This window comes from Rhea americana, unplaced genomic scaffold (genome assembly GCF_003343005.1).
Source record: "Rhea americana isolate MKP2758 unplaced genomic scaffold, rheAme1 scaffold_0, whole genome shotgun sequence".
Classification (NCBI taxonomy): domain Eukaryota; kingdom Metazoa; phylum Chordata; class Aves; order Rheiformes; family Rheidae; genus Rhea; species Rhea americana.
Genome location: NW_028185037.1, coordinates 19,365,473 through 19,378,709, shown reverse-complemented (window position 1 = coordinate 19,378,709; position 13,237 = coordinate 19,365,473). Strand labels below are relative to the sequence as shown.

The window sequence follows — 13,237 nt, the reverse complement described above, 5'->3', positions numbered from 1 at the left end:
AGGACACCATTGGCCTTCTTGGCCACAAGGGCACATTGCTGTCTCAGTTGCTCAAATTGTCCTCCACCAGCACTCCCAGGTCCTTCTCTGCAGAGCTGCTCTCCACAAGGTCTAGCCCCCAGCTTGTACTGGTGCACAGGGTTATTTTTCCCTAGGTGCAGGACTCTGCACTTGCCCTTGTTGAACCTCATGACGTTCCTCTCCACTCAGCTCTCCAGCCAGTCCAGGTCTCTCTGAATGGCAGCACAGCCCTCTGGCATATCTGCCGCTCCTCCCAGCTTCGTATCTTCCACAGACTTACTGAGGATGCACTCCATTCCCTCATCCAGGTCATTGACGAAGAAGTTGAACAGGATGGGACCCAATACTGATCCTTGGGGGACGCCACTAGCCACAGGCCTCCAACTGGACTCCATGCCACTGATGACGACCCTCTGAGCTCTGCGTTTCAGTCAGTTCTCAATCCACCTCACTGTCCACTTGTCTAACCCATGCTTCCTGAGCTTCTGCAGGAGGATGTTATGGGAGGCAGTGCCAAAAGCCTTGCTGAAGCAAGGTACACAACCCTGATGAATGGGAACCTCCAGCAAAAAGATATACAGTTTTTGGACTGAAATCTTGTTATTTTTGACAGTAGAGCCTGATGTCATGGGCCAGTCTGAAGTGGGAACTGAATCTGTAATAAAAGATTGTGATGAATTATGAAATATTTTGATAGTAAAGGTAGGTTATGGRGAATTCAAAGAGAAAAGGTGATATGGTTAAAGCAGAGGTAAAGATACTGCATTAGTTAAGATGCAAGCTGATGAGGGTAGGAGTGGATACATACATATACGTGGATAGRTGAAAAGATTGTACTTTTGAGATATTATTCTTAAAAAAATATAAAGGATAGCAGAGAAAGATTTAAATGAAAGGTAACAGTCAAGTCATTGGCCTGAATGTCAGGGAACAAAACTGCATTTGCATCATTTAGCTAATAGGTACTGGACACTATCCATTTTGGATGAGAAATATGGCATGCTGATTTGTGATGTCAGCCTGAAATCAAAAAAAACTTCACACATCTGGTTAAGGAAGGAAATAGCACTCYGGACAGCAATGATGCTTTGGTAACAATACTATTCTGATGATTTTTCTTCTTATTTTTCCTTCTTTTAGTTTTGCTCGTCCAGGGAGAGGATCATGGCTTGGTAAAGGCAACCTGGAGACAGGACCAGACCAGTCCAGTATGTCTTTAGAGAATCTCGTGTTTGGTGCTGGCTACTGCAAACCCACTTCTTCAGAGGTAAGGAGGACAAATAATGACATTTTTGTCAATTTGGTCCCACAGAGTGTCAGCATTATCTGAGMAGGAATGTGCCCTGGATTATGTTGCTAGTATGGGAAATTTAGCTGAAGAAGAACCCTTCAAACATATGAACTGCCTAACACCTGGATACACGACTACTGGGTTTTCAGCCCTCAGCCATACCATCTACTTAGGAAAGTGTTCAGGGTGTATGGATAGTCAGTCCCTGGATTGCCAACGACACTTTCAGAGTGGGATTCATCCAACCAGGGTTTGCTGYAGGGTAAAGTTAATTATCCACCCACCGAAGAAGATGAGCTGTTATAAAGGATGTTGTAATTAGCAGTAGGTCAAAGTTGGCGGCAAGAAGGAAACCTAAACAGGACTGTGCCTGGACCAGTGAGGAATGAGTATTGCGCATGTTGGTGAAAGAGTTTTATGCACATTGCCTTACTCAGGGCAGGTCCCGCAGTTTGTGCAAGCCTTTGATCCTACTACTTACTTCAGGTGATAAGCAGAGCTTGTTATGCAGTTTTTAGTACAAAAGTGTTTGCTTGGAAAATACTGATTTTTTTTTTAAGGAAAATACTAGCTTTGAAGTGTTTTTTGTCAAAATTATTTTCTGAGATCTAGAAACTCAACTCAAAATACTGGAATTATCAAGATAGGATGAAGGACTRATTGAAGGATCCCAGTTAACATGCTACCCTCAGCTTTTCTCAACCTTTCCTTTTGAAGCTGTTCAGTTTTATGTAAATATTAAAAATACGCTGGTCTAGGGAGACTGATGCAGAGCAATTATTAGGGAATTAACTTAGATTGTGACAGAATGCTTGGCCTGAGGCTATTGACCTGACCATTGGGTTCTTGTGTGCTGTTGGTGAGCAAACTGACTTCATTCTCTGTCTCCTTGCTTGACATCATATTAATTTAAATAACTAATTTAAGTGTTTATCTTAGGAAACTAATCTCTATATCACTCTGCATATCACGAAAGAAAGAAAGACTTCTTTGGAGAGTGRTCCCTGCTCTTCATTATCCTCTGGGCAAGTCTCTATTCTACAAAGATAATTGTAATACCTGGCTCTCCTTTCACATTTTTTTCCTTCACTCCTCATGGACTTTTGTCTTAGTCTGATGTTGACTAAGAAACCTGATTTCCTTCCCACATGTTTTCCTCAGCTGCAAACATTATTTTCTACCCATACTTGTTGACTGTTCTTGTTTGATGAGAGGCTATTGTTTTTTAAAATGTTAGTATAATTATTATCCTAGCAGGTGACCTATTAAATATCAAAGTGAAAGCACTCTTTCATGAACCTGCTTTAGCACTCTGTTATACTGCAGGTCATCAGAATGTCACACACCAAACAGTTAGAAATGTAATATTGGACACACTACCTCCATGTGGTCAAATGTGCATTTACTCAGCTTTGGAAACCTRTATTGATATCTGTTCTTGATCTGAGTATTTTAATTTAACAGATTGTGATGGCCCTTTTCCACATGGTTTCCATGATGCATGATAATGAATGATGACTATTTCCATTGGCTTAATGTGAAGAAATACCAACTTGAGCTAGGAAAGGAACTACTGTGGAGGTAGACATAATACCAGTCCCATGTAATCCTGGGAAAAATGACAGTGTCTCTGTATTTCTACCTCTGCAGATATGTTACCTGTTTCTTTAGCTTCTGCAGGCACATAACAGTTAATGTAACCAACACATGAAATTTTCAAATAAATGCCTAAGCTTAATCATCTTTGATTGTAAAAGATGAGACTCTAACCAGAAGAACAAGAGYTGCACATTGGTTTATTCTACTACAAACACCTGAGTTCAGCATCTGCACACCCCTCTTGAAACTCTCTGAGTTTTGCCAGTGCATTCAGGCATGCCAAGGCCAGTCACTTCCTACTTTCTCCAGCTCACTCTTTTCTATGTGTTTATTGTATCGTTTCACTCTCACCAAAGTTATCCTCTAATTTTATTAGAGAAATCACGAACATTTCCTCTTTCTCTGTGAGCTTTAGCTCTTTCAATTCCTTTGCTCCTATATGTTTCTACTTGTTTGTCTCCTTTCTTTTTCTGCTGAAGTTTTGTACTAGTTGAGTTTTCTCTATTGTGGGTGAGTGGAAAAGGACTGCTTGTCTTCCAGTTGCAGCCAGACTATTTTTCCYGAATATTTCCATTTGAGTGGAAACRGGTAATTGTTAAAAATTCTGATTTTTTTCCCATTACATCCCTCTTTCTCAAGTCTAGGATCTACATAACTTAATTTCCCCCCTGCCCCTTGCAATGGGTTTATATCAGTTCGCTATATCTGAGACACTTATTGACTTGATCAAATTCATAGGTTCAGCACAGATTCTCTGAAGTCATGAAGAATAAACAGAAACATGGTCACAAAATAAAATGTGCTTGCTAGTGTTACATACACASTGGACACTATTCCAACAAGATTCAAACATGTAGCTTCAGCAGAGTAGTGGTTAGTCTTACAGCAGTGTTAAGCTGTCAGGAAAGCCAAAACAGCACTAAAATCTGATGTTAATACCATAAGGTCTCATCTTCCAGACATGTCTTGAATATGAAGAAGAAAACTTTTACATTGACATATCATCCCTAGGTCATACATCCCCTTTTGCTTCTTCAGTTAGCAAGCTTGTGTAGCAAGCTTAATAGGCCCATTAAATTACTGTGGAAGTCCTCAGCTAATTTATGCACTCAATTTGCTTTTCTTCTTCCTGAAAATGCAAGTGACTGCCTTCACTTCTAAATAAAGTTTATATCAATCATCAGCTTCTCTTGCCGCTTACTATGCTCATCWTCTGGTTTTGGCCTGCTGAGGTGCCACTGCTTAGTGATAGATCTTGTAGGCTCCTTGTTCTGCATTTCTGGCTTCTCAAGGCAGAAACTAATTAAATGTCATCAGCTTTGGCCTACACATGTCCAGTTTCCTTAGCTTTCCCCAAGTGACTTCTTAGCACTGCTGACAGTTTCCTCATTTCTCAGCTTAGCAGAGTTTTTATAATAGTCTATCCTGCTATTAAAGCATTGGTGGACTTTTCTTATGCCTTCCATTCTTTTCCCAGCCACCTACTCAGCAAGCAGGGATCTTCCTTTTCTCCTTTCCTTATTTCTTCCCTCTCTCCTTCCCTAATATTTTCAATCTAGCTATATAGAAGAGGTTTCTTAAAGCAGTATACACTGCAGGACAAAGCGATTTTACTTCTCTGCTATGCTGCGCTTTTCATTTCAAGGAAAGATAAAGACATCATAGCTATTTCTTATTGATTAGTACCTTTTCTTGTCAGATAACATGAAGGAAGTTGTTTTTATAACCTAAAAAACAATAGAAAACAGTATGAAGAATAAGAAAATGTACTAATACTTTCCCAAGTTCTCTTCACCTTATAATCTACATTCATATGGAATATAAGTTAGTAGTATGGACAAAATATGGTCATATCTACTGCAGGCTTGGGAGATCTGGATAAAAGAGACCTTTGAGCTACATGTGGCTGATTTCCCTCATGAGCATGTGAATTCCCTATAGAGACTGGTAAACTTCTTTTTGCTGTAAGGAGGTTCAATAAAGTGTTTCATATGTCACAAGATCCATCTTTGCATGTAGCAGTGGCTCAAGCTTTCAGARGATCACAGCAGCCATGAAAGCTGGGTACTGAGAAATATAAAGAGATCCTGCATTTAGAATGAAACACACAGAAAAGGCTCTTTGCAAAATGTAGTACTAAATTGGCATGCAGACCTTTGAGGTTATATGCGTTGTTCTGTACCATAGACTCTTCTGTACTCRCTGTTTTCAGGCTATTTTAATGTTTTCTGTAATATTGTATATCATATGCCTGCTGTGCTATAATTAAGTTGAGTCAATGACATACTGCAAGTTATTAATAAGATGTACTCACAGGAATCTTATTTTCATTTGTTTAAGGGTTGCACTGAAGAAAAAATGACTTCTAACTAATCAAACTCATTAGTTGTATGGTTTCCTATTAATAAGGCACTAGTGCTTGATAAGAAGTGTTCTCTCTTTTAGCATTCATGTAACTATCACAATAGACTTAAAGTTTAAGCATGGTTTAATATGACGGCTAGGAGTGTCTTTCGTACAAAAATGCATAAAGGAGTTCTTTCATGTAGATATTTTTTAAGTTTTCTTTTTAAGTTAACTTTTTAAGCTTTTCAGCAACATGTGACAAACYGAAGCTATTTCAGCCTAACACCCAAAATGTGATTCAAACTCACATTACCGTGTCACCTAAGAGACGTTTGTGCTTTATTCTTCTGTTCTTTTCCRTAGTTGAGGTTTTTGGGGCTGTACTTTCCCATAATACATCACTTTTTCAGCTCTTCGTTAAAGCTAGTTGAGTGCCAGAGAACAGCTTGTGTAAGAGCCACCATGCAAGTTCTTGTACGCCCTGCGGGCCCCGTGTGGCTGGGAGAAGAGGACTACGTAGCTACAAGCTTCAATCCCCCTCAGACATAGGAATGTTACTTTGGAGATTCCTGTTTTTCYTTTTTATATTCATCTGCTCAACTACTGTCTTTCAATTTTAATTTCAGTGTTCCTTTTCTCAGGGCATCTGGTATGTCTTGACTCCAAAAAACAAGAAAATATGAGAAAGAGAGAAAGAGAAAGACAGAGGAAAAGGAAGGGGACAAAAAGAAGGGGAAGAAGAGAGGGAAGGGGAAGGGGAAGTAGAGAGGGAAGGGAAGGGAAGGGGAAGAAAAGAGGGTAGGCAAATGGAAGGAAGGTGTTAGTTTTGCTAAAGGACTAAAACTTGGCAAAAGACTAAAACTCAGCAGTTTCCTTTTAAAAGAAAAGGTGCTGTATATTTTTCTCCTTTTTCCCCTTTGAGACTAGCAGAGAGTTTAATAGGGATTCCTTCCTGCTGCATAAAAAGGAAGCTGATATGTCAGATTTTTTTTTAATTAAATATGTTTCGAGAGATATATTTTAGAAACRGTCTGATCATTTATAAACCTAAGGCATAGATAAGATTTTTATTTTACTGATGCAAAACTTGAATATTTAAAATATCTAGTGTAGCTTTGCTTTGGATATGCTTCATGCAACCAATTCAAACTGCAGAAGTGTAGTTTACATCAGAATTTCCAGCCCTGAGTGTTAATTTTACATTTAGATAGTTTTATTTTTGGTCTCAGACTTCTCCACTTTGATGTGAATCTGGTATGTAAAGTACATATTTTATCTGTTAGCATGCATTTGCAGTGGGTGGTTTTAAAGGAATATATATTGCTCGTGGTAATTGTTATTATTTCTGATTGGGATCCCAGTAGATGTCCAACACATAATTATTCTGAAATGTTAGGAGAGCCAATACCAATATTCTTTCTCAGATACATTGACAAATATATTTAATCAATGTGTACAGGGCATCATTTTTGGTAGTAACTGATGAAGTCTTTAATTTTCAATTGCCTGAAGATGGCTGATCTTTGCAAAGAACTGTAAATGATTTCCTTGATGTAGCAGAAAACATAGTAACTATTAATGTGGCATTAGTATTCTTTAACAATTGGCACATTTCTTTTCTGTGGCTCTTATGTTTTGACCTGGCACAGGCAGAATAAAGAAAGCAACGATCCACGTGATGGTAGAGTTCAAAACTAGGGTTAAATTGAGATTAAACCTAAAATATGATGTTGAAAAAAATGCAATACTCTCACCCGGAGTGTCCAGTGCAAATGTTATGAAATCACCTGAAGATTCCTGTGAGACTCTTGTACAGAGCAGGATGGTGATGGACTCCTCTCCCAGAGAAAATCCTTATGAATCATTCAGGTTGAACTAATTGGTTCCTTTCTGAAACTCGGTGGAGTCTGCATAAGAAGTCCAATTTTTCATGTCTGCTTTTTGCTACTGTTCTACAATGCTTATGTATTGAAGAATCAGACTACTGAATTCTCTTTGAAAATCTATTTCTTTGCATCACACTKTAAAAGAGTCAATCACACCTAGATTTGTACAACCAAAATAAAATTTCGTGTAGCTAATTTACAAGAGTTCTGAGTAGGGTGGTTAAAAGGCAAACTCAGCRTGGAAAATTTACTTCTCTTTCAGAACTACCATTAAAATTATACACTTAAGAACTTCTTTGGCTCCCRTCACCATAATTTCTCATTTTAGGGCTGAAATCCATTATGTGTCTTGTACTATCATTCATTTGACTGACATTCTTCCAATTAAATCTTTGCCTATCTGCAGATTTCAGCATTGATTTTAAGGAAGCTGATAGAAGGAGGATTTGAACAAATGCTTGTTTCTTTTTCTGCCTGTAAGCAGAGTGCACAGACAGCGGAAACAGCCTTTCTACTCTTCACTTTGGACAGTGGACTTGGTTGCTCCCTACCTTTTAATATAGTGGTCCATGATTCGTCTTTTTTTTTCTTAGYATTTTTTTTCCTGGTTATACTTTGTTGAAAAATTATCCTTATATGCCCTCAAGAACACTACAGTAATTCCCATTGACTGGTGGTAAGAGAGTTTTTGAAAGGAGACCTAATCATCTCCCACGGCTTCTGAGCTGATGGCCTTTCCAACGGGAGCACAGATGCCAACAGCACAGTTGAGATCCATCATCTGGAAACTAACTCTGCTGTTGGCAAGTGTCCCAGACAGCAGCTTGGGGACTGGGGAATGAGAAAAGAGAATCCCTGTTTTTCCTACCACTTTGTCTTGTTTTGTGGAAACAAATCTTTATGTGACAGCAAGAGCTTGTATCTCTATTCAAAGCCACCATGCCAATCAAAGCTACCCAAGAACCAGAGTCAGTAAATGTGAAKTACAAGTTTTGATGCAGTGCTTGAAAGTAATACTCAGAAATGCAGTCTCTGTCATATCAGCTCGTGTACAAACGACTGTCCACACTTCAATGATTTCACAAGTTCTCCAAGGGTSTGATAAGTTTTAACAGCCTCACTAACAGAAAAGAAAAATGAGCTAAGAAACCAGAGATGGGTCAATACATTGTGATTCTCAAAAGTCTTACCAGTCAGAGGTGAATGTCAGTAGTGAAAGGTTTAGTCAATATACATAAAGTATTTTTGAAGTTTCATGAACATGATAAGGAAAATATAAGAAGCCCTTCAGTATAAAAATAAATTCTTCTGAAGCTTATTGGACTTAGTCACATATTTAAAGTCTGTGCTGGAATATCTTGATGTATAGCAAAAAAAAAAAAGCAATTGTTGGTTAGAACTGGGTAGTGCTTCAAGGGAGCGTGGACGGCAATTTTGAGTAAAAGCCCTGAAATCAGGGAAAAAAATGTGTTTTAGTCTACCCTATTTAGCTCAGTGTTCTTACTTTTATTTATTTATTTATTTATTTATTTATTTGCTTTTTTCCAATCTGAGAAGTCCTAGGAACAGGAGTATTTGCCTGCACAGAAGTTAAATAGCCAGCTTGAATCAAGCAGGCTTTAGAGAGAACATTGGTCACTTTTTTACGCTATATGTCTGGATGACAAAAGCTAGGAGAAGTGAATGCAGCTGTCAGATGTATTTAGAAATGTGACTTGGACTATGTTACACCTACTATTCCTGATATTTCAAAAGACTGTCTTTTGCTGCTGTTTCAGWTAGAATTGTCGTTGTGTTTTGCTAGATTTGCATTTCAAGCGTATGCTTTCCACCATAATGCCATCTGACACCATGATGCCTGGCTCTAGCCTCCTCGTGTATCTTGCAAATGCTAATTTCCTAGTTTGGCAGGAGGGGTTGCAAAAGGAAGGGGAACTAGCATCTAACAATATTTCCTAACTTCCTCTATTTAACTGGTTACAGAAAAAGTTTTCAACTTCTGGATAACAATCAGTCTGAAATGAGATGAAAATAAAGACCATTCTTTCATGGTAGATTCTTTAGATCTGACAAGTGCAACTGGGGTAAGATAAGCAGAGTATTGAGGTTAGTGGAATAAGAAGGATGTGCAAGTGTAGTATGTTGTGACTAGGCACATTTTTAAAAAACCTCTGAGTTCCAGCTCTTTGCATAACTCATAAACATGTGTAAGTATTCAGACAGCAAGAAATATGCCTATCCAGGTGAGAATTTGGGCCTAAAAGCTTATCTAGGGTAAGCCAGATGCAGCCAGTTTGCATGTGAGCTACACTACTTGTGTGAATGGCATAAGCTTTGAGAAATAACGCTTCCAGTCAGTCTAATTTTACAATAGCATTTTTCTCTGCCATCCCAAATTTCACAGCATGGTATTTGAAAACAAACCTTGTATATTTATACTGTTTGTGTGCTCAGTCACTGTATGATCCCAGGGTAGCTGGAGGGGTCATGCAGTATGAAGGAGCGTTGTCATTGTCCGCAGCCCCTGGCTTCTAGTAAGATAAGTAAGACCAGCAGCCTGCTCCTGCCTTTGTTCCTTGTCATGATGTCCCCCAAAATTTCCCACACTCTTTTATGTGCAAGAGGAGGCCATGTGGTGAGTTGATGCATTGTATGTCTGCTCTCTGATGACCCAACCTAAAAGTCATTGTCAATTTTCAGCTTTATGTCAGGCCTTGAAGCAATCTGCAAGGTCTCTTTTGGAATAAGCTTTATTTGACATGGGTGGCCGTAGAGTTGGCTGATCAGAAGCAAGGGTGAAGGCCGAAGTAGGACTCTCAATTTATTTCTCATCACTTTTAGAGGAGTTTTTCCAAAACAGAATTGAGTCATGTTCCTGGGGGTGGTAAAACATTGTTTCTGCTCTACATATTGTGCTTTTCTGGTAAATAAATAGTGTTTGATTTTCCAGAGCCATCAGTCCTACTCCTTTTTCTCTTCTGCTAAACTCATTAGAAATATTTTATTTAAAAACGTAAAATGATGGCCTTTAGAATAAATGGTAAGCTACTCATGGCTTATGAAATTTGATTGTCTTTGAGTGTAAATTACCTCAGGGCTGGTGTATGCAGTATGCATAACACAGTAGGTATCTACTGGGCTAGAAAAATGAGCCTGTGAAAATGGAATGCTTATGCAAATTTATACAGCTCTAGCTATTCAGAAGTTCCCTGTTACCTTGCAGTAAATTGAAGCAAATTAATGTAATTTTCTTTAAAGTAACACACCCAGGAAAGTTTCTGATTAGCCATTACTGCTGTATCAGTGTTAAAATAGAAATTACAGTGTTCTGAAGTAAGAAAAAGGCCTATATATTGTTTTATAATTGGTTTTGCAGTTTGATACATGTTTGCATGCATGTCAAAAAGCCATAAATGATTCATTGCCTGAGAGTGTCGTAAGTGAAGACTTCAGCAATGCAGCACAATGACAGCTCCAGGCGTGGACATGTTTCTTGGCAGCAAAAGCACATGAGCTATGCTCTCTTGTGTCAAAGAAAATAAAGACCAGCCATACTGCACCTAGGCTAAAGCAGAGCATTTTTCATGCAGACTAATTATTTACAAGAAGGAAGGTGCCATTTAGAGCCAGAGCTGTAAATGATTCTCTTTGAGAGAGAATGGTAGAAATAAAATAACACTCCAGAAAGAACAGATTTTGACACATAACTATGAGAAAAATCCTATAGCTCTCATTGGGTCACTCTGAAAACTCTTCTGAAATTATCTGAATGTTGGAACTGTTTGAGCCATAAAATTATCTTCAGCAAAATAGCTGGGAAAGGAATGGAAATTGATCTGCTTTATTTGGTTTTACAACAAAACTTGGAGCAGGATCTTGCAAGAGACCTTCTGTTCCTCATTTTTTGTAATACAAGAATGGACAAAATTCAATTAAGCTGAAAAATAGCATATTTAGAACTAATAAAAAGATTTTTTCCCCCAATTTTATAGACCGTGCACTAGCTAGTAGAACTCATTGCCRGAAGGTGCTTGTAGAGGAGCTCAGTAGAGGTTTGCCACAGTTTTGAAAAATGTCAACACTGACAATTTAACTACCGTACCTGTTCAGAAAGGACATGAACTCTGGGGGCTGTGGTATAAGTCAGCATTTTAGCATTTTGAAGATCACCTAGCCTGAAGGCATGTCTGTCAGGTTTTAGGTGCGAGTTTTCTTTTGTTTTATTACATCTGTTTCTTCAATGAGTATTTGATACTTGACTATTATCAGTAGCAAAACACAAGTCTTGCTTCTTCTTGGACTTCTGTTCTGATGCAGTTTTACAGAGCCTGTACAAGACAGCTTGTCTTGCCCACATCTTTAGTGAAAACTGAGAAGTTGATCCTGAACCAAGTAGAAAGAGGAAGATATGCAAGAACATTTGCAAATAATGATAATAAAAAATAATAATACTATCAATAGAGACATGATTGCTTCCCACTTGTTTATGACTCATAGGACCTCTGCTTGGCAGAAGTGTGGCCRTGTGTAATAGACTGAAAGAAACAATAAAACAACAACAAAAAAATCTACCTTAGTAACAAAAAGTCAGACTATTTGAAAAATGAACCCATAAAGGTTGAAGTAATTTGTCACTGCAAAATGACAACTAAATATTCCTCTTCAGTAATTGTTTGGCAGTGGTGCTAATGTTTATATTTACCAAGTTTAGGAAAAGACCAAAAGTAGTGTTATGATTGTTCTTGTGTTTTCTCYATTTGAGGAGACAAAGTTAATGAGCCAGCATGCAGCCACTGTTCTGATTATGAAGATCCCTTTACTGAATTCTGGGCAAGTAAATAATTTGAGTGTGCGTGGTTGGATCCATCTCCCGTCTCTCCTTTGAGATCCTGTATGATCACATAACAAAATGAGCCCCTGGGAAACTATCTTCAGATAACAGTGATTATAAAAGCCATATCAGAGGACGAGGCGGTGGGAGAAGGAGGAGAGGATTAGAATTCAAAGTGATCTTCCCAAAGTGAAGCAGTATGAAAARCATGAGGTGCAATTCATAAAGGTCTTGTTCATAGGCAGGATTTATCACTCTAGATGAGAGCAAATGCTCAGGCCTTCAGCTTGATAGGCAGTATAGACAAATGCTGTGATGTTCTGGCATCCTATTCTTCCTGTCATTTTTTATTCTGCTTCTTTGMATTCCAGGTTCCCTAAGAAAGGGAAATCTCTTGTTTTCTACTGCATGATGCTTGAATGCTGATTTTTCTTGTGAGAGTGTCAAACTAGCAATTCCTGCAAAATTTTGAAACAGAAATGAAAGGGATTTGAGGACGTTTATCATCTCATATGAATRGGATCAAATTTACAATAGTCTTTTTAGTATCCTTTCTGCACTCTKGTCCTGCCTGGTTCTTAACATATTCCTGTCTTTGAACAGGAGGATCCCAGTCTTTKTCTTTGAATCTTTTCTTCTGCAGCAGTTTCAAACACTCATCTCAATGTTACCTAAGAAGCAAATGCTATTTCTGCTGGTCAGTCTGATGCCAGTTGTTAAAAGGGAGGAATAGATGCAGAACATTCTCTCTTGCAGTAATCCAGCAATCCATCTCCTCCTAATTCTTATTATTTATCTTCCAGTGTGGGACTTCAATCTCATCTCTTCATCAAATTTTTCCTTTCCTGTAGATCAGGATCCCTATCTGCTTCATCGCCAGTACCCATACTCACCAACTGTGAGCTCTYTTTTCCTCTGTTCAGGCTATGGATAATGTTGATACAAAGTCATTAAGTAGCACAAATGAGCTCATCTTTTAGCTCAGATCCATTCCTCTAACACAGCTTGCTGCTGTGTATTCACAGAATCRCAGAATGAGTAAGGTTGGAAGGGACCTCTGGAGATCATCTAGTCCAACCTCCCTGCTCAGTGGGTCACCTAAAGCATGTTAGACAGGGTTGAATCCAGGCAGGCCTTGAAGATCTCCASAGAAGGAGACTCCACAACCTCTCTGGGCAACCTGGTCCAGTGCTCCGTCACTCTCACAGGGAAGAAATTCCCCCTCACGGTCAGAAGTAACTTCCTGTGCTTCAATTTCTGCCC

General features: G+C 38.7%; 1 protein-coding gene across 1 annotated transcript in view; it reads left to right on the top strand.

The window, feature by feature from the left end:
- The window catches only part of FAM135B (family with sequence similarity 135 member B), a 139,015-nt gene that overhangs the window by 84,392 nt on the left and 41,386 nt on the right, over positions 1 to 13,237 (top strand). Inside the window, exon 6 of the mRNA XM_085326032.1 lies at positions 1,162 to 1,288. Coding sequence (XP_085182158.1) covers positions 1,162 to 1,288 — 127 coding nt within the window. The remainder of the gene's footprint in view (positions 1 to 1,161; positions 1,289 to 13,237) is intronic.